General features: G+C 35.9%; 1 protein-coding gene across 1 annotated transcript in view; it reads left to right on the top strand.

Moving 5' to 3' along the window:
* LOC149548440 (uncharacterized) overlaps positions 1-23,130 on the top strand; it is a 330,750-nt gene that overhangs the window by 230,821 nt on the left and 76,799 nt on the right. The window contains exon 11 of the mRNA XM_089792508.1: positions 1,413-1,555. Within this exon, the coding sequence (XP_089648634.1) occupies positions 1,413-1,555 (143 nt within the window). The remainder of the gene's footprint in view (positions 1-1,412; positions 1,556-23,130) is intronic.

Below are 23,130 nucleotides of genomic sequence, written 5' to 3'. Positions count from 1 at the left end.
AAATCAGACTCAGAATTCAACTCAAGCAAATGATTGGTCTTAAATTATTAATCATATTTAATTTGAAGGGGATGCTACTTAGAAGAATCAAGATGTCTAAAAGTACCACACATCTATTATGAAATCTATGTAATACACCATAATGCGTGCATATAGGCTAACATGTATAGAAAACTATGGATTGAACAAAATCTAAAGAGATTTTTACTGTGATTAAATCTATATGCAAAGCCTCATCCTGTCTGATCCAAAGCTGCTTTCGTTGAATCATCTAGTATGATAATCAATGTGTGGAACTTACAATATGGCAACAATCACAACTTTTGCCTTAAATGAACCTATAACATTATTTTAAATAGAAGAATGATGAAGATTTGCTTGATATTTGATCGTGATGGGTGATTATTAATGTTCACATTATTGTATTTGAAATGAAACCTTATTATGGTAGTGTATTTTGCTATGTTGCTTTAATATTAGCATAGTGGTCTATAACATTTTTGCTTCTATATGTATGTATGTATATATACATTTACAGATAATATATATACATATTATATACATACATACATACATACATACATACATACATACATACATATATATATATATATATATATATATATATATACATTCTTGTACAGACAAACCCAAAACAAATCCAAACCAAACCCAAAACAAATTTGAACAAATTTTGAACCCAAATCTCGAACCCAAACCCGTACCTGAATAAGAATTGACGACTTAGTTGCTGAAAGAAGAGGAATTGATCCAGTGAACCTTCCATTTGTTAATTCCATTTAGGTCTTTGTTGTAGCCACCTACAGTAAGAAGGGAGCTTCTTCAATTGTTGAGAGGAGTGAATTATCTCACTACACTGTTGCCTAAAGTTCTCATTTTTTAAGCTGTGGTTACAATGGCTTACAAAATATTTAGCCAAGAGATAATTTGCATTAAAATTCAAAACTTAGATGGTAAAATTAGTAATGTTAATTTTTGAGCATCAAAATGGTTCACATCTTTGTGTAGATGAAATGGAAATAAATATGCGTTTGAAGATGATAATTCATTTGCTAGAGATGTGGGATCTATCATTAATTCTTCAAAAAACTCAATGCATGGGATTTGTGGCTACAGGAGCTAGAGGATCAAATTCAAAAAGCATATATTAATATGACAGATTTTTAAGTACTTTAGTCTCTCTTCTTTCTAGCTTGATATTGTTTTATATAATCATTTTTAATAGCAAGCAGACGTAAGCTATCACCTGTAGAAATAGACATTATAAATAATCTATTTTTATGGTTTTGATTTTGTCAATCATATTTGTATCTGAGCTGGCCATAAATAGACATGATTATTGTAAATTAATCGAGCTGGGCTCTGAACCTGTTTGAATTTTGGTCTTGTAGGAAATTGTGACAACTGTAAAAATTCTGGATCTGTTGAACAATTAGACATGTCAAAGGAAGCTTATCTGTTGCTTGCCTCTATCCAGTCTTGTGGGGGTTGCTGGGGCCTTAATGTTCCAATTGATGTTCTTCGTGGGGCACGAGTATGATTTCTATGCCTTCAGATGATTCCAGTATTTACTTTTTGGAGAAGTTTTGAAATCCATCACATTGTTACCAATTTTAGGAACATGGATAGTCATATACTAAGAATTGCACATCAGTGTTTCATTTTGCGATATCTTGTCAAAAATTAGGTGAAATTGTGTCTTAGAGTGAAGCAGTATTGTGTTGACATTGACGGTAGAGCAAAAGCATGCTATTACAATTTAATAAGATTTGTATCAGAAATTGTTCCTTGACCTGTATAAAGCAGTGGTATCATTTCTAGAGCTAGCGACATTCATTCAATATTGTAATATTTTTATAATATCAGAGTTAAGAGTTATGAATATCCGTTGTATGTTATATTTATAAGAGGATGATCTATGTAAAATTGAATGCAAAATCGTTGATGCTATATATTTAATATCTATGATAAAGTTTGAGCTCATGAAAGCCATTTAATTGATAATAACCACTTGTTTGGATTTTATATCTGGTATGCGAATAGGTTGATTAGTTTTATAAGATGTATGTTTACTTAAACAGGAACTTCTGATCTCCCCACACAAATATGCAAATAATTTCTAATCAAGGATTGTTTTGGCATGTCAAGGAATACTCCAGAAGTATTATCAAATCCAGTGGACTTAATTATTCTAGCATAACATAGAGCCTAGGGAGTATTCTTCATTATATATCTTGTTTACTTCTGGTGCAAGTTGGAAAGTAATTCGAGAAGGCAGAAAGAACTTATTGTTAATCACTATTTATTTGAAAGTTTGAATGTTTTGCTTTGTTCCAATTTCATGCTATGTAGTGTCTGATTTCTCATATTTTTCAAAATTGCAAGGAAAGATTGTCATCATTTTCTTAATAATGTCATGCCATTTTTGCAACCTTTTGGTATTTGGAACAGAAGGGTTAGCTGCATGAATGGTTGATTTCATTGTGCTCAGAATCAAGGATTGAGTGGCAACTTTTCTGTTAAATATTTGGGAAAGTAGTCTCTTATTTATTGCACCTACAAGATAATTGAGGGGCATACTATCACACCCACCTATTGCACTCAGCCAGTTGAGCACAAGTTTTTTTAATTTTAACGTATATTCAATTATTTCTCTTAACTTTTGTTTTTAGAAATTTTCTTCTCATAATTCTCATGTATTGAATTTTTTAAGGTTTAATTTTTTCTTTCTGTATAAGTTACCATGAGAACATTAGGATGCTATTAAGTGCTTGTAATGAATTGCCCTTGTTTGGAAGCAAATTTTTGAACTTTCCTTTATAAATTTCTCAATGTTCGATGTGTGGACATAGTGTCAAACAGTTTGCACATTTCAGGTTTTGTTAAGATATTTTCAATTTTTGTTAACTTTATTGAACATACATCTTGTGTTGCACACTTGCAGTGCCCATGGAGAATAAAGATATACATTCCAAAAGACAAGTGCTGCTGAAAGAAATCCAATCTCAAAGGAATATATTTCAGTCATTTTAGGACAATTACTGATTTCTGCATTTATTTGGTTGCAAAGATAATACTTCACAAGACTACAAGCAATTTTAGGCATCCACAGTTAATTTCTGAGCTATTATACAAGTGCTTATGCCTACGAACATGTAATGTCCCATATAAGCAGAACTCTTCAAGTACAACATCACAGTTTTAGGTTCTTTCCTCACTGACCTTTTCAACAAAGTTGTGTACATAGGTTTCCGCCCCTTGGTCGCAGCATATCATCCATCTGAAACACAAAGCTGGCTCCATCTTTGTAATGTCTCCAATTTTGAAAATATATTTTAATTAGGTTAATTAATTAAATGATCCTAAAATTAAATAATATCATAGGCACTTATTTAATTAATGAAGGGGCCCAATTTTTTTTAATTATTCGTAAGTGTTTATAGGTCGACATTCTTTTGTAAACCATTAGGATTTTTCTATGGCATGTAGGAAGTTGCTAGTATATGATTTGGATTATCTCTTTGTACTATGAATTCCTATTGGAGTTATGTATTGTTCGCCATTTTGTAAGTGGACGACCTTCCCTACTTGGCTATTTCAGTTTGGGTGGGATTAAATCTTCAGCCTATTCTAATTCTCTATATTACTTTGTGTTGATTTTTCTTGGATCTGCTGCAAATGTAATGGCATTGCCTGTATTGAGGTATATGTTTTCCATATGCAACATCCTCTTCTTATATTGAACATAGGTCATGAATAGACATGTCCCTTCATGGGACACGTCTATTCAATAATCAAATGATTATTCTATATAAAATTAACTATTGTTATATATATATATATATATATGTTTATCAAATATCACATATATCAGATGACATAAGTATAATTATAAGAGTTAAGAATAACTCTCTAACTAATCTATACATTAACACTCCCTCTTAGATTAGTGGGGTAAACACATATATGAGGTCTTTGATCAAAAGACTTCTTTTATTCAATGTCAATTATTAAACATTGTAACACGTGAGAGTTTGGCCTACAAGAATATCAATTTCATGATATTCACCAATCTCTCAAAAGCAATGGCCTATCAGAAACATCAACTTAATGATGATCACCAAATGCCAAGTGTGGTAATGGCCTATCAAAATATTAGGGCATGATATACACCAAGTACTAAAAATATATCTATACAAACAACTTGTAGATAATCAAATTAATGATATCAACCGCCTAGCTGTTTGATTTACAAGATAAGGCCCTTACATGAAACACTTTCACAAAAATGAATCATGCTACAAGTTATTGTAAGGACGTCACTTTACAACAACTTCTCCTATACAAGTGATAATCATCTAGAAGTTGTCACTTTCTCATGATGCACACAGGGGATAGGCCCATACAAAAGCCACATGGTCATAGTCCTCATGACTATGATAACTTATGATCATTAGAGAAACCATCTGAGCATGGTCTACTCCCTCTTAATCAATAAGATAGGGTTCACTGAAGGTTAACCAAATAGCATCCTTAGTCTTCTCCCTCTGAATCTTAATCTCCTTCTTTTTCCTACAAGAACATTCTCGAAGGAAAAGATCAAGGCACATAGCTCTATAAAAATATAAAGAAGAATGTTAACATTAATTAAAATGTTAGTAATTTAACTCACACTTATTACTAGCAATAGCAAAAAATTGTAACATAACTCTTTATTTTATATTTTCAATAAAGGAAGTAAAATAATAAAATACTCAAATTTTTACCATTCATACTCCCATAATGATTCTCTTCATATCTGTATTACTCAATGCCTAGAATCCTCAAAATACCTTAATTTTGTGTGAGACCAAGGTTATTGACTTTGGGGTCTTCCAATAAATTCCAAGTGTGCATGTTCACTTAATGAACCACCAAGGTGGACATATGAGTAGACTTAAGCTTGTGGGGTACGTCCAAATTGTACTTGTATGGTCAATATTTCTAAAGGCGATGTGGCAGTGAATACAATCTACAACCGATTCCTTTCCTTCCTTAATAATCACTTATACTTATCAAGTATAAATGGACTACCCTCTATTTGTATGTTGTAGTCAAGGACATGTCCAAGGATTGAGAATTTTGCACTACTTATGTCTTATCAAGCACGTGATAGTGACATCTTAAAATTGTCTGAGTAACATAATGCTCAAAAGAAAGAGATTCTGCATGCAATGCGTTACAGACACATGTTATACCCTCCCAAACATGTGATCATATTTCACGTCTCCTATAATAGATAATCCCAAATATTGGCAATGTAATTGGATATGATATGTCCTTCCACTTTCAAGATAAGCTCGCACTAGCACTTAATCACTATTGTTGACCATGCTCAGATGGTTGCCTCTAATGAAATGTCAGGCTCCCTCTTCATAATTAGACGACTTCATAACAATCCATTTACTTCCAAAGAATATTAATTATATATGTTGCATAGCTGTTTACAACGATAATGATTATCATTATTATTGCCAATAATATTGACTTTTGATGATTTGTAAATCTGTCTCAACCCAATATTTCTCGATTAATTGTTGCTTCTTAAATCCTTGGAGTACCTAAATATATCTCTGATCGCTTTCATAATACCATCAACAAATAGTTTGTGCACCAAGGGCTTCATGACATCTTTGAATTTTGCTCATTACTATCTTAAGCATACGACATATTTATCTTCCCATAATTATATTAACGTTAGGTTATTAGAATCAACAAAAAATCATCTTCGTTCCATTCATATAGAGACGCCTGACCTAATATATGCCAAATTGATATCTGAAGCTTTAATCTGCAAGGTATTCTTCATTTGGCTTTTGTTTTCTCATGGCCAAATTTCATGGCTTTTGTCAACATCCAATCTACTTTTAAGTGAGTTTGGTAGGCGTAAAAACAAAATAAACCTAGTGAAACTTTCAAGCTAATGCAATTCGTTGGCTACTTTGGTAGACATGAATGGAAAACGTGGAAACATAGGAAACATCGTGATTGCTGCCAGTTGGCCAAGACAAATGTAGCTTTTGAGATTTCCCCGTCTCCATGCTCTAAGTACCGCAATGATTATAGGTGTATATATATTTTATAATAGCCTCTAATGCCCTTTGGCTTATATATTGCGTGTCTTCATTTTTCATCGAATGTATGCTCACATACTTCTCTCTGCCATAAATTAGAACTTCCATTGCTAGTTTGATGTCTTTGAATAATCATTGCATGTCTCCCACTAGGGCATATGGACTTGAAGGTATATGCGTGAGTTAGTCTACATAACACCTTGCTTGCCTTCAGTTTGTCGTTGATTAGAACTCCTTCCTTCCACGTGGATGTTTGGTCTTTCCTGGTTGATTGCGCGCTCCCTTGTCTCTTGCTACACTCTTTATTTGATTTATATCTGCATTTAGGCTCTGATACCATGTTGATTTTTCTTGGATCTGCTACAAATGTAATGGCATTGCCTATATTGAGGTATATGTTTTCCATATGCAACATCCTCTTCTTATATTGAACATAGGTCATGAATAGACATGTCCCTTCATGGGACATGTCTATTCAATAATCAAATGATTAGTCTATATAAAATTAACTATTGTTATATATATATATCACATATATCAAATGACATAAGTATAATTATAAGAGTTAAGAATAACTCTCTAACTAATCTATACATTAACACTTTGCTTCAGGTCTGATACATTTGGAGCACCATCTTTGCCTACAAATATATATGTTCAACATCTATTCTTGTTTGCCATATATCTTGTGAAATTGGCGTTTTGATATTATCTTATCTGGCATATAACATTAGAATTCACTGTACTTTCTAGATAGCAGATTCAAACCTCACACAACACCTTCTTTATTCCTGTAAGCATTTTCAGCTCCCTACCATGCAACCTTTGGCTCCCTACCATGCGACCTTCAGCTTCCTTCCGTGCGGCCTTCAATTCCCTACCGTGTGGCCTTCGACTTCCTTCTGATTTTGCTAGCTTGTTGGGAGAATTGAGAGTTTGGACTTGGCTCACACAATGACACCTCCAAATGCCATATGGCCTCCATCTTAGATTTTTGCTGATTGGTTGGAACATCTGTGGATCGAATACTTTTGCATGCCAATTATTGGATGGTCAAGTGCATGATGACAGATACAAGGTGATTGGCGACATCATTTACCATAAAGATAGAGTCTTTTTGGCACCAGAGTCCAAGATGAAGGAAAGGATTCTAGAGGAAGATAATTGTACAAATATTGTCGTACCAATACTCGATGGTCAACCTAATGGAAATATGGGTTCTACCAGTGACCTTCCAAATAAGAAGGCTCTACTAGTAGTTGTTCAACTTCCTTGTGAACAATTGATTGAAAATGGAATTTACCTTTTCTAGGAACAAGGCATACATGATTGCCACCTCTTCATGTGAGGGGCAACCTCATAGAAACTACAAGTTGTACTTGAGCTATGAGATCCTTAAAGAAATGTATGAGTATAATAGGATGAAGGTTTTTTATTTAATCATGAGGGCATCTCAATGGGATTCTAATGACTTTGGACATGGCCATGTTTATATTAGAGTGATGCAACAAAAGATTGATGGATATTTACTTTTCTTGCCTACATACAAGTGCATGTATGTGATCATGATGTGACATGAAGACTTTAGTAGATATAACCAACCATGCTTGGTTTAAAATCTTGGAGCTGTAGTGGGCAAACTGTTTGATGATGGTTTACTTGAGGGAAAGCAATCTTTGGGTGTTGAGGATTTCTAATGTCCCCAATTTTAAATAAAATATTTTAATTAGTTTAATTAATTAAATGTTTCTAAAAGTTAAATAATATAACAAGGACAATTTAATTAATAAAGGGGCCAAATTTGTATTAATTAGTCATAGGTGTTTGTTGTGTCGGCATTCTTTTGTAAACCCCTGGGAGTTTTCTCGGAAAGGGTATTTATGTGCGATATGTAGGAAGTTATATGTGATCTGGATTATATCTTTATACTACAAATTCTTGTTGGAGTTCTATATTGTTTGTCATTTCGTAAGTTAAAGACCTTCTGTACTTGGCTATTTCGGTTTCTGTGGGATTAAACCCTCACTCTATTTTGATTCTCAATATTACTTTGCTTCGGGTCTGGCACATCTGGAGCGCCATCTTTGTCTACGAATATCTATGTTCAACATCTATTTTTGTTTGGTATATAGCTTATGTGGCATATAATGTTGGAATTCATTGTACTTTCTAGACAACGGATTCCAACCCCGTACGATACCTTTATTTCTGTAAGTGTTTTGTTTCCTACCATGTGACCTTGGACTCCCTACTGTGCGCCCATCAACTTCCTTCCGTACAACCTTTGACTTCCTTCCGTGTGGCCCTTAACTCCCTTTGATGCATCCTTTGGCTTCCTTCTGTGTGGGCTTCGACTTCCTTTCGTACAGCCTTCAGCTTCCTATCATGTACGTCTCTACTTGTTGGTCTCATAAGCTAAAGGTACTTTTGTAGGCACTGAAGCGTCACAGGAACATTACAATCTTGGATCCAAACAATTATGGGACCATCATGATTCTACATAATTTCTCTAAACTTAATGCCACAATTCTACATGCTTTCCTTTGTCTGGAGATGGATTAGTATTAGTTACAGGCTATAGGGCAAGCTAGATTTAGATTAGACCACAATCCGATGGATCACATTTTGACTCTCAGAGCTTTCATTGAGGAGATTAGGTATCACTCCATGTAGGTTTGCTACTACTTTGTGGATTTCCGCAAAGCTTTTGACTCTGTGCTTAGGTTAGCCCTTTTTAGGAGGCTTTGCAACATTGCTATTACTAACTTTCTCTTGACTACCATCATGAGATTGTAAGAGAAGGTGTTCATTTGCATTAAGACCCCTCATGGGGTCTTGGACTTCATTTAGAGAACTAGTGGGGTTGGGCAGGGCTATGCACTGTCTCCTTATATGTGCTTTATGTTAACGATCTAGAGCATTTTCTGTAGGATCACATCCAAGGGATAGTTGTTACCTGCAATAGGTTATGATTTCTATCTACTTATCTACCTCTATATGGATGATGTGGCCTCCTCTCTTGAGGGTTCGTAGAGACTTCTTGATGACCTTGCTTCTTTCTATGAGTCTCATCAGTTGATGGTTAGCCTAGGGAAGACTAATGTGATAGCCTTTAATAGTCTTGACACCTCCCACATCCACTTCTTTTTTCTAGGGCAGCCCGGTGGAGATCTCTTCTTCATAGACTTATTTGGGGGTCAAGTTTGTGGGTCCCCTTCCTTGTAGCCATCTCATTGTTATCATCTTAGCCTTTATGCTTGTAGAGGCTAAGTGGAAAAACAAGGGAGAGATCAATTAATTATTTGTAAATTTATCAATTAAATGAATATTAAAATGTAAACTTATATTTGATTAATTAAGGAACAAAATAAAATACGTTTCCAGAAGCTTCTTGAAGGAACGACCTCCTTATGTCTTTAGAAGCTTTTAGAAGGATCAACCTCCTCATGTTTCTAGAAGCTTCTTGTCTCGAGAAGCTTCTTGAAGGATCCACTTCATCTTGTTCCTACAAGCTTCTTCTCATGTTTCTAGAAGCTTCTTGACAACCCACCTCCTCATGTATCTAGAAGCTTCATGAAGGATCCACCTCATCATGTTCCTAGAAGCTTCTTAAAGGGTCCACCTCCTCTTGGAGAAAAAGTATAAATGGTGTGACAACTAAGTTTGTAATCATCGAGTTCTTACAATAGCTTTGATATGTTTATTTGTGGGGCCAAGGGTTTCTACAAAGTTATTCTATTAGACATTGAGAGCTATATCTCCTATTTATAAGCATAACTGAGGTGGTGAAAGATCATTCGAAGGGTTACAACTGCTTTGGTGAGAGATACTCAATCTTTCACATTGGTATCATTTTCTTCAGATTTCATAGACGTCAACATGATATGAGAGGGCTTCTAAATAATTTTACCTTGTAAGGCAAGAGTCTTGGCCATCACTCAATGATTGTAATCATTCAATTGCATTTTCAGTCTAATATAATGTTTGAATGTTTTTGAAGACTTTTGCAAGCATTTCTATTGTTACTAATTGAAGATAAGCATATTAGAAGCAATCTGCAAGATATCCCTTTGTGCAAAGTGTTTAACAAGATAAAAAATCATAAAATTGGAACCATAATTAGTAATGGAAGCTATAGTGGTATCATACTAGTTTGCTGCCATCCTATTGGGTAATGATTGCACTTAATGTGAAAATCATTTGTTCACAAGGCAGTTTGGACTTGATTTTTGTCTGGATAGCAAAAAGAGTTCATCATGGTAACACTGTTTAGAAATAGACAGGAGTGGAAAGAGTTTGAACAGACTCAATACAAGCTCAAACTTGAATTGCTACATTTAAAAAAATCACTTTGAAAATTGGGACTGTCTACAAGATCATCTACACCTATGGTTGACACAGCTCTTAATGAGAATGACTTAATGTCTTCTAGTTCCAATAAGGTATGTAAAAATTTATATGACGAATTTAATAGACATGCTAATTTAAATCAAGAAGATGATACAACAGCCTTGAGTGATTATTTGTCTACATCATCCTTACAAGAGTTTTCACAAGAGGTTAATAGAATGACTTTGGGTATTGACACTCAAGATACCAGTGCCATGAATAGAGACTGCATAAACACTTTTGGTTTTTATGACAACAACTATGAAACCCTGCATGACAAGGGCCAGCTGTGTCTACATCTATGTATGACTCTATTCTTGAGTCACATGGGAGTACTTAAGAATAGGGCTCTAATGACACGATGTATGATGTGGTTTTATGTCATGATGAGTCTGATTTTTTAAATCAGACCTTAGAAAATGAGTTTTGAAGATTCAACTATTGGCATGGAGTCTCAAGGTTGAAAATTAGACAAACATGTACTTAATCTATTTGTTGAGGTACATAGCAGTAGGACCTTGGATGTTGATGTGTGCATGGTGATAGCACTGTTGATGTTTAGCGTCAAGAGAAGCAAAACTTGAATGATGTTATTATTCGCAAATACGTTTCAGAGATGTAAGCATTTGTATTCTGTCACTGATATTTGTTATACGTTACTGAGATATAATGCCATCACTGTCTGATATGCATCACAGAGACATATGTATACATACATATATTCATACTGATTTATGCATACATATACGAATGCATATATCTCTGTTATGCATATAGAATATTGACAGAAAATGTGCATGATGATTGACCAACTTAATTGGTTGAGTGTCATATTACTTGTAATAGAGATTATTGCTTTATCGAGTTTCATATTACCCGAGTCAAGGCTATATTGCCTGTGTCGGGTATTTAACCCGTGCCTTGACTTTGTTATTAATATTGTGTTGTTATCGGGCAGCATACATAAACTAATGTTGAAACAGTTTCATGCTAACTAAAACATGCCTCCGAAGAGGCATGTCCCTACATGGCCTTTATTGCTTTATCGAGTTTCATATTACCCGAGTCAAGGCTATATTGCCTGTGTCGGGTATTTAACCCGTGCCTTGACTTTGTTATTAATATTGTGTTGTTATCGGGCAGCATACATAAACTAATGTTGAAACAGTTTCATGCTAACTAAAACATGCCTCCGAAGAGGCATGTCCCTACATGGCCTTTAGGCCACGTAGAGACATGACTCTTCGGAGTCATGTCTCCTTTTATATATATATATGTGCTCATCCAACTGCAGTGAATGCATCAATAATAAGCATCCAAGTACCTGCAGTATCAGATCAATATTATTGAATATCATTGCTATTATTCACATCATTTGTCTTACTGTGATCCAGTACAGTGATCGTTGCTGAAGAAGGAAGAATATTAAAGACCTTGCTGCAAATACAGTGAAAGATAAGTACATTCATTCTGCTTATTTGAATCAGAATTTATCTACAAATATTTGTAATTGGTTATCTATCAGAGATCCTTTATTCTCAACATGGTATCAGAGCTGCACTGATAAGAAAACCATTACATAATATTAAATTATGAGTCTAAATTAAACGGAAAGAAAAGTTTTGTTAAAACATTAAGATGGTGAACCACGTAAGAATTGAAGATAGACTAGAGGGAGCTTCTAACTTTTCATCGTGGAAAACAAGGCTGTTAATAATTCTAAGAGATGGAATTAAAAAATCACATTGAAAGAAATTTACCTATGCCTGAAAATGAATTTGAGAAAGCATCATGGAAAAGGCATAATAATAAGGCAATGAAAATAATCATAGATTTAGTAAAAGATCATATACTTCCTTTTATAGCAAATCTTAAAACTGCATTTGATATTTTCTCCACTATTCAAAATACATTTGAAATTAATAATACAAGTAGATTGCTAACTCTGAAACGAGATCTGCTTTACATAGAAATGAAAAATGGAGAATCCATTACCTCTTACTTCTTTAGAATTACTGAATTAAAGGATCAACTTGCTACTATGCAAAGTCAAATGGATGATAACGAATTAAGTATGATTGCCCTTTGAGGTCTTCCACTATCATGGGAAACTTTCATAAGAGGTTTAAGCTCTCGTCCTGAACTCCCAAAATTTGATCAACTAAAGAATGAATGCACTCAAGAGGAGTCCAGATTAGCCTCCAGAGGTTTAATTTCAAACCAAGATGGTGACATCCATGCATTGTATTCCAAGTCAAATAAGAAAATAAAGTTCAAGCATAACAAGAAGGAAAACAACAAAAATCACAAATCTCACAAACATCGTGACTGATCCAAAGTAAGATGTTTTAAATGTGATAAGCTTGGTCATTCCTACTATGTGTGCCCTGAAAAACAAAAAATCTAAAGAAACTTTAGCAGAAGTTAAAGTAGAAAATAATGAGAAAATAGACAAAGAAAATAATGCATTTATAGTAGCTCTCTCAAGTGAGTTAAGCTCTAATCACAACACCTAGATCATAGATAGTGGAGCTTCTCGTCATATCTCCGGATTTAAGGATAAGTTTGAAACCCTCTCAAATCATGAATCAAAAGAAGTAACTATTGGAGACAATTCCTCTCACCCAATTAAAGGAATTGGTACTTGTTCTATTCAACTGAATTTTGATATCACTCTTCAACTCAAGAATGTCCTTTATGTGCTAGGGATTAAAAGAAATATTGTCTCCATCTCTGGACTTGCTAATCAAGGGTACAGAATTGCATTTCAGGGAGATAGATTTCTATCTTGGACTAAGAACTCATCTATCATGAAAGCCATATCCATTGGGGTTAGGGATGGAAGTCTTTATAAGCTTTGTAATTATCAAAATCCAAAGTTAAACTTAACTCTTAGTAATGATAAAACAAATTCGATTGAAATCTAGCATAGAAGATTAGGTCACCTTAACTTTCGAGCCTTAGCATTTATAAGTAAAATTGTAAAAGGGCTTCCAAATCTTAAATCAGATCATTCAAGTATCTGTAAAGGGTGTGCCTTAGGTAAAAATACTAAACACTCCTTTCCCAATAGTGTTCATAAATCTGAAAACATATTTGAATTGATTCATAACAGATCTTTGTGGTCCTCTGTCAGTTCCCTCTTTTAATGGATGTCAATTCTATGTAATTTTCATTGATGGCTACTCTAGGAGAACATGGATTTATTTTCTTAAACAAAAGGAGTCATTTGAGGTCTTATCCAAGTTTAAAGAATTTAAAGCTCTAGTTGAAAATCAATCAAGACAAAAGATCAAAACCCTTAGGTCTAACAATGGGGGTGAGTTCACATCTGATATTTTTAAAAACTTTTGTATTTCTGTTGGAATTAAGAGGGAGTGTTTTGTACCTTATAATCTTCAACAAAATGGAATAGCTGAAAGGAAAAATAGATCTATTGTTGAGTCAGCCAGGACCATGTTACATGATCAAAACCTTCATTACTCCTTTTGGGTTGAAGCTTCCAATACTGATGTCTACATTCAAAATCGTTGTCCCTACTCTATATTGGAAAACATCACTCCAGAAGAAGCATTTACTGGTGTTAAACCAAATTTATGTCACCTAAGAATATTCGGATGTCTAGTCTATATTCACATCCCAAAAGAAAAGAGAACCAAATTAGAGCCTTCTGGGAAAAAGAGAATATTAATTGGTTATAGTGAAACTTCAAAAGGGTACAGGATCTACATTCCTGGACAAAGAACAATTGAGATTAGTAGAGATGTCATATTTGAAGAAGACACTGCCTTCAAAATTTCTAGTAATAGTGATGAATCCATTTCAGAAGAAGATCAAGCTATGGAAATTGAGACGGATGAAAATTCTAACATCTCTTCCATGTCAAATCATACAGAATCAGAAAACGTCAACCATACCAATAAGAAGAGACCCCTTTGGGCCAGAAAAATGTTAGCTGAAAATCAAGTTGAACCAGATAATGTAATTCAGGAAAGAAAAAGAACTAGTAATCAATCCTGTTATGTTGCTCTACTATTTGAACTCATAAAATTTGGACCTACCAATGTTAAAGAAGCACTTTGACATCAATCTTGGAAGGAAGCCATGATTGAGGAATGTAACTCAATATTGAAAAATGATGTATGGGACATTGTACCAAGATCTAAAAACAAATCTGTTATTTCTTCCAAATGGTTGTTCAAGATTAAACATGTTGCAGATGGCAGCATTGAAAAATACAAGGCAAGATTTGTAGCCCGAGGTTTCTCTCAAAAGGAAGGCATTGATTATGATGAGACTTTTGCCCACGTTGCCAGGTATACTTTAGTCAGAACAATCTTAGCTATTGTTGCATCTAAAGAATGGAAAGTACATCAAATGGATGTCAAAACAACATTTCTCAATGGAAAGATTGAAGAAGAAGTTTATGTTGAACAACTAGAAGGGTTTAGTATTTTTTATTGCAAGACTCATGTTTGTAAATTGAAGAAAGCACTTTATGGTCTTAAACAAGCTCCCAAAGCTTGGTATGAAAGAATAGATACTTATCTACTGAAATTGGGATTTGCCAAAAATCTATACTTCAAAACTGAAGGTGATGATATGGTTATCTTTGTATTATATGTTGATGATTTACTAATTACAGGTGATGAACATCTTATAGAAAAATGTAAACAAGATCTCTCTGCTGAATTTGAAATGAAGGATCTATGGTTACTTCACTATTTCTTTGGGTTAGAAATCTGGCAGCTAGACAACTGTATTATACTAAATCAGGGAAAATATACAGTTGATATATTAACCAAGTTTGGAATGATGGAATGTAAACCAGCCGCTACACCTATGGAGATAAACCTACACAAACTAAAAGATGATATGAATGAATCTGAAGATGTGGATCCTACTTATTGCAGAAAAATTATTGGATCCATGATGTACTTGGTTAATACCCATCCTGACATATGTTATGCAACTCATACCTTGAGTCAGTTTATGTGTGCACCTAAGAAGATACATTTGTAGGCAGCGCAATACATAATGAGGTATCTGAAGGGTACTATTGGAATGGGAATCAAATATGACAAAATCAATCTTGAGCTAACTGGTTACTCAAATTCTAATTGGGCTGGAAGTTCTATTGAGCACAAGAGCACTTCAGGATACTGTTTCAGTCTTGGATCTGGAATGATTTCTTGGACCAGTCTGAAACAAACTTCTGTGGCCTTGAGTTTTACCGAAGCCGAGTACATTGCATCTTCCTTGTGTGCCAGAGAAACAGTATGGCTCTGAAAGTTGCTCTCAAATCTCTTGAAAAGACCTTTGAAGCCCATCGTGATTTATTGTGATAATCAAAGTTGTATCAAGCTTTCGTCTAACCTTGTGTTTCACAGTCGCTGTAAACACATTGAAATTCCATTTCATTACATCAGAGATATGGTTAATCAAGGAGTCATTCAATTGGAATATATATGTACAAATGATCAAACGGCTGATATCCTTACCAAATCTCTTGCTAAAGTGAAACTGAAATATTTTAGGGAAAGACTTGGTATGATTATTTGTAATGGAAATTTTTTGAAATAAAAGAGTTGTTCATTTGTTTCCACTGATTACTTAATATTATTTTATATGTAAGGAAAGGTGACGATTTTTCATGGACATATTTAGTTATTAAAAAAATCATTTTAGAAGGTGACGATCTTGTAAATAGTTGACTATTTTTTGGCTTCTCTAGACATTGCTTAAGTGCAAGTAGAGATTATTTTTGGGCCTCCTTAGACATTGCTTAAGTGCAAGTAGAGATTATTCTTGGCCTTCTCTAGACATTACTTAAGTGCAAGTAGAGATTATGTGTGTTATCTCTAGACATTGCTTAAGTGCAAGTAGAGATCATTTACTGTTTTTGCAGTAGTGCTTATTAGATGACTTTGACTAATGTTTTCTTACTTCTCCTTAGCTAAAGAGGGAGTGTTGATGTTTAGCGTTAGGAGAAGCAAAACTTGAATGATGTTATTATATGCAAATACATTTCAGAGATATAAGCATTTGTATTCTGTCATTGATATCTGTTATACATTACTGAGATATAATGCCATCACTGTCTGATATGCATCACAGAGACATATGTATACGTACATATATTCAAACTGATTTATGCATACATGTACATATGCATATAGAATATTGACAAAAAATGTGCATGATGATTGACCAACTTAATTGGTCGAGTGTCATATTACTTGTAACAAATATTATTGCCTTATCGGGTTTCATATTACCCGAGTCAAGGTTACATTGCCTGTATCGGGTATTTAACCCGTGCCTTGACTTTGTTATCAATACTGTGTTGTTATTGGGTAGCATACATAAACTAATGTTGAAACAATTTCATGCTAACTAAAACATGCCTCCAAAGAGGCATGTCCTTCGGAGTCATGTCTCCTTCTTTTATATATATATGTGCTCATCTGACAATAGTGAATGCATCAATAACAAGCATCCAAGTACCTGCAGTATCAGATCAATATTATTGAATATCATTGCTATTATTTACATCATTTGTCTTACAGTGATCTAGTATAGTGATCGTTGCTGAAGAAGGAAGAATATTAAAGACCTTGCTGCAAATACAGTGAAAGATGAGTACATTCATTCTGCTTATTTGCATTAGAATGTAAAGTGCTTTGACAATTTTTGAAGTTTTATCCCTGTTTTTCTGCCTTAGGAATTTTGTCAAACACTTCCCTTGCAGCCTCAGTTTGCTGATGTTTGTTGTTTTGCTATGATTTTTGAATGCCAATGATATTGATGAATACAAATGATTGCAAAATAACTAATTGAAAATCAAAGTGATATGCACCTACAGCCAAGAGGTATTTTCACAAACACTCGGTATGCATCCTATGACTATGCAATGAGACGTTTTTACAAGCATTTGGCATACAAACTGAACAGCTGAATTAAGTTGATTTCCCTTCAATACTTCAATGTTCACAATGACTGAATACTTTGGTAACAAAAAGACGTATATTACTTGTCAAATGTATCCATCTACAATTGCCAAATGTAAATACCAAAAGAACCAATAAGTAGCTGAGATGACATGCTTTTTGGCTTTTTCTTTTTTCGGATTTGCTTTTTCGGACTGCTTTTTGGTACTTCTTTTTCGCTTTGCTTTTTCGGATCTGCTTTTTCAGCTCTACTTTTTCGCTTTGCTTTTTCGGATCTGCTACGAAAACTGAAAGCTTTCTCCTTGCCAACTGATATAAAAAATTAGATGCACGGGCTGAACAAAAATCACTAAATATTATCTCCCAATTAATCACAAATGAATTGGCTGAATACCAATTCCTCCACTCCCAACTAGGGTTGATATCTCACAATCGAAATTGGCACCTTAGAGTCTTCAAACCCTCAGGCAAGTATGCAAGCACTAAGGCTCTCAGCACAATAGATGAATATGCAACTCAAGATGTGTAAAATGACCCCCCAAAGGCTCCTTATAAAGATTTCACAAGAAACTCCAAGAAGCTTCTAGAGGAATCCAACACTTTATTCTTTTAAGTGACTTTTTGATATTTTATTATGTTAGTCACGTTAATATTAAATCAATTAAATATAAAGTTACTTTTTACTATTTCATTGTTTAATAACCTTATAAGTAATTAATTTAATATATCTTTTCCCCCTTATTTCTTCCTTTTTAGCCTCCGAGTAAAATAAAGGCTAAAATAAAATAAGTAGCTGGTGCCTGTCAAAAAGTGGACATTACAGTCCTCCCTTCTCGAAATTGCTTGTCCTCAAGCAATTGCAAACTCTAGTGCTGTAAAATCTGCTCATTCTCCCATGTGGCGTCCTCTGCAGATAGATCCTTCCATCTCACCAAGTACTCCTTAATCACTCTGTTCCACAATTTCCTCAATTTCCTCTCTCTGACATCAATGATCTCTTCAGGCACCAAGACCAAATGTCCCTCCTCATCAAGTGGTGGAAGATCCGTGGAAGAGATAACCTGCTGGCCTAATGCCTTCTTGAGGCATGAAACATGAAATACATTATGAATCTTGCTGCTCGCAGACAGCTCTGACTCATACGGTACCTCCCCAATCCTCCCGATAACCCTGTATGGACCGTAGAACCTTGGTCTTAGTTTCTTTGTTCCACTCTTTTTAAGAGAGGACTGTTTATAAGGCTGCAATTGTAGATATACCATATCACCAATCTCAAAGCTGCGCTCAACCCTGTGTTTATCTGCATAAGTCTTTTGCTGATTCTGTGCCATTACCAAATTATCCTTGAGTTCCTTCAATATATCTTGGCTTTCCTGAATCCAATTTTTTGCTTTAGGTGCCCTACTCTCACCAAAAGCCATCGCCACGAATGAAGGTGCATCATACCCATACAAGGCTCTGAAAGGACTCATTCCAATGGACATATGGTGTGTGGTATTGTAACAATACTCTCCTAAATGCAACCACCAGATCCAAGCCTGCTGTTGTCCTGCTACATAATTACGCAAGTACCCCTCAACCCACTTATTAACAATTTCTGTTTGCCCATCAATTTGAGGGTGATAACTGGTGTTGAGTGTCAACTCAGTACCTGTCAATCTAAATAGCTCCGGCCAAAAAGCACTCATAAACTTGCTATCCTTGTCGCTGACTATGTTCTTAGGTAGCCCATGCAATCTAAAGATCTCCCTGAAAAATAGCTCAACCATCTGTGAAGCCCTGTACTCTGTCGGAATAGCAAAGAAATGGGCATATTTTGTGAGCCGGTCTACCACAACAAAGATGTTGTCTCTCCCTTGTACCTTGGGTAGGCCTATGATGAAGTCCATCGAAATGCTCTCCCACTTCTGCTCAGAAATGGGCAAAGGCTGAAGTAACCCAGCTGGATGTGTATGCTTGGACTTATTCTGCTAGCAAGTCACGCACTCCTTCACATGCTTCAATACATCACCCTTGAGGCCTTTCCATGAAAACCTCTCTCTAATCTGTCTATAAGTTTTGAAGTAGCCCTGATGGCCTACTAGGGGTGTATCATGGCAAGATTGTAGTATTTTCTCCTTCAATTTTGATTCTGGTACCAGGTAGATCCTATCCTTGTAGTAAATCACATCATCAACTATCCTGTACCTGTCATCCCGAATCAATCCATCCATCAACTCACAAGAAAATGTATTCTTGGAGTACTCCACTAGTAAGATGGATTTCCAATCTGCCGAAATCTCACAGAGTGAGCAAGTTGAAGGCCTCCTAGAGAGGGCATTTGCAACAATGTTCTTCTTCCCCTTAACATACTCTATGTTGAAATCATATGCCTGTATCCTACTAACCCACTTCTGCTGTCTCTCGTTCAAGTCCTTCTGCTCTAAGAAGTATCTAAGACTGTTATGATCTGTCCTCACCACAAATTCCCCCCCAACTAGATACTGTCTGAACTTCACCAAGGCATGCATAATGGCGAGCATCTCCTTATCATAGATGGAGTATAGTCTCTCAGCTCCCCTCAACTTACGGCTCTCAAAGGCAATAGGGTGTCAATTCTGCATCAATACTGCACCAATACCTTCCCCTGAAGCATCACACTCTAGAATGAAAGGTTGCGTGAAATCAGGAAGTGCCAACACTGGACAACTGCTCATCACCTCCTTGAGCTTATCAAAAGATCGCTGCACCTCTGCTATCCAACAAAATGCACCCTTCTTGGTCAAATTTGTCAAAGGTGCCCCCAACTGTGAGAACCCCTTAACAAAACGCTTGTAGTAATTGCACTGTCCGAAGAAGCCCCATAGCTCTGTAAGTGATTGTGGTGTGGGCCAATCTAAAATAGCTTGTATTTTCTCTTGGTGTACTTGGACACCCTCTGCACTGATCACGTGTCCCAAATAAAGAATCTCTCTAAGGCCGAACTCACATTTTGAAGCTTTAGCGTACAAGGACTGCTCCTCCATGATGGTAAGGATCTCATCAAGCTGTTTCAAGTGTTCTTCCCAAGTTTTACTGTATATGAGCAAATCATCAAAGAATACCAAGAGGAACTTACGCAACTGTTTGTTGAAGATATGATTCATACAAGATTGGAATGTGGCAAGTGCGTTAGTTAATCCAAATGGCATCACCAAGAACTCATAGTGCCCATAGTGGCATCGGAAAGCAGTCTTGTGCACATCTTGTTCCCTCACTCTAATCTGATGGTAACCCGATCGAAGATCAATCTTTGAAAAATATACTGCCCCATGTAACTCATCCAATAACTCATCGATCTTGGGTATTGGGTACCTGTTCTTGATTGTTTTCTTATTGAGGGCTCAGTAATCTATACACATTCTCATGGTCCCATCTTTTTTCTTCACCAGGACCACTGAAGAAGCGAAAGGGTTGGAGCTAGGACGAATGTGTCTCGTATCAAGAAATTCCTTGATTGCTATCTCGATCTCATCCTTAAATTTCTTAGGATGGCGATAAGGGGTAGTAATCACTAGCTTGGCCCCTTCTTCCAACTCAATAGTATGCTCGAAGCCTCTGTCTAGTGGCCTCCCTGGAGGTATCTCACCAAAAACCTTGTCATGTTTGCCCAATAGCTTCTTGATGTCAATGTGGACTGGCTGTCCTAAATCTGTAGATTCCTTAGGAGTGATCACACACTCTGCTGCCCAAACTATGTCATCATGCCTGAAAATACTCTCCATATGTCTAGCTGAAACAATCTTAGGTGCTTTAGATGCCATACCTCTAAGCACCACTCTATGCCCGTTAGCATCTCTAAACTTGAGTTCTATGGTTTGGAAGTTCTGTAAGTACTTCCCTGATGATTGCAACCATTGGACCCCAAGAATGGCATGGATATCACCAAGTCAACCACATAGAAATCATCTGTAACTGTGTGGTTGCCCATCATAATAGACAACTGTGGAATCCACTGTGTACAAGCTAACTTACGCCCATCAGCCACCATCACACTAAATCCCTCAAAATCCTCTAGAGGAATTTGTCGCTTGTTCACCAATGATGCATCAATGAAGTTATGAGTAGCTCCACTGTCAATCAATACTACTATCTGATGACCTTGTAGGACCCCACGAACTTTGAAAGAGTTCAACTTAGGAGCATTAGAGATAGAAACAATGATCTCATCATGATTTTCCTCATCTAAACCGTTATTGTCTTCCCTTTGAGGTTCCTCTTCCTCAGAACTGCTCTCATCATCTGATATCACCTCAATTAAGTGAGCCTTGCCTTTCCCTAGGCAACGGTGTCCACTAGACCATTTCTCCTTGCAATGATAGCAAATCCCCTTAAGCCGACACTCCTGTCTATAGGCTTCATCAAAGTTCTCCTTATTACTTTTTTTCTGGAATGGCTTCTTCCCCTTGTCCTTATGGGATGTGAAAGGCTTGCTAGGAGCCCTAATGCTAGATTTAGAATATTCCATGTCTCTATTCTTCATGATAGCATCTTGGAGAGAATCTGGTTTGAAGGCCTTAACCCAACCACGAAGAGGGTCTGTCAATCCCTCAATGAAGAGCATAACAAACTGCTGTTTTGAAATATCTATCACCATAACTGCCAACCGTTGGAACTCTGTGATGTAAGCATCCACTGAATTAGTTTGCCTGAGTTGTGCTGACTCCCTCAAGTGGAGTTCAGGATCCTTACGATCAAACTTGTCAATGAGCCTCTGGGTGAATTCCAAATATGAAGTAATGTTTGCATGCCCCAAGGTGACAAGTCCATGGTACCACCATTCATGTGCTTCACCTTCCAAATGGAGTATGGCGTACTGGATAGCCTCTGTTTCCATCATAGGATTGAGCTGCAAGTATGTGTCGAGCTTCTGAACCCAAGCTCTAGCTGTACTTTTGTTACTTCCATCAAATGATGGTAAGGTTAGTTTTTCCACCTTACATTGCAAGTCTTGATTTTGCACTCCCCGTTGATTGTTTCTTGATCTATTTCTCAATTTAAGACCACAGAAGTCTACTAGTGACATGGCAACCTTGAAATCATCACCTAGAGAGTTGTACTCCCTCAAATAATCACCATATCCCTCTTCTCTTACTTGTTGGTCGTGATTTGCAGCACCATGTTCTCTCAAAAATGTAGGCATAAGAGGCCTAGGAGTAGCTCTACTTGCTGTTCTAGCACTACTTTGAGCTATGTCATTGTTTTCTTGACCCCCATTGTGTCCATTATGCCCATTAGTCCTATTATGGTTCCTATCATTTCCATTGTTTCTGTTATCTACCAGCTGTCCAAGGATAAGTGACAGTTCTTCTCTTCCTCTTGCCATTTCATCTCTCAACTCCTATTGCCCTCTTGCAAGAGCATTAAGCCATAGTTGGCATAATCGTCGAATAATCGGCGAGTTTTTACTAATCGCCGAGTTTTTGGGACTGGCGAGTTTTTCTCAGATTTAATCGCCAGAAAAAATCGCCGAGTTTTTGTGAAAAATCGCCGACTAATCGCCGAGTTTTTGCAAAAAATCGGCGAGTTTTTCAGAAAATCTCTTTTTAAAAATTTTTTTTTTTTTTTTTTTTGTTAAAAAGAAAAGGCAAAAAGCCTATATATATTATGTAAGATAGAGAGTTACAATATGCTAGTAG

Source organism: Cupressus sempervirens, chromosome 7 (assembly GCF_028749045.1).
Source record: "Cupressus sempervirens isolate cs-2001-9-10 chromosome 7, ASM2874904v1, whole genome shotgun sequence".
NCBI lineage: Eukaryota > Viridiplantae > Streptophyta > Pinopsida > Cupressales > Cupressaceae > Cupressus > Cupressus sempervirens.
Note: the sequence above shows the minus strand (reverse complement) of the source record. Positions and strands in the feature narration are given on the sequence as shown.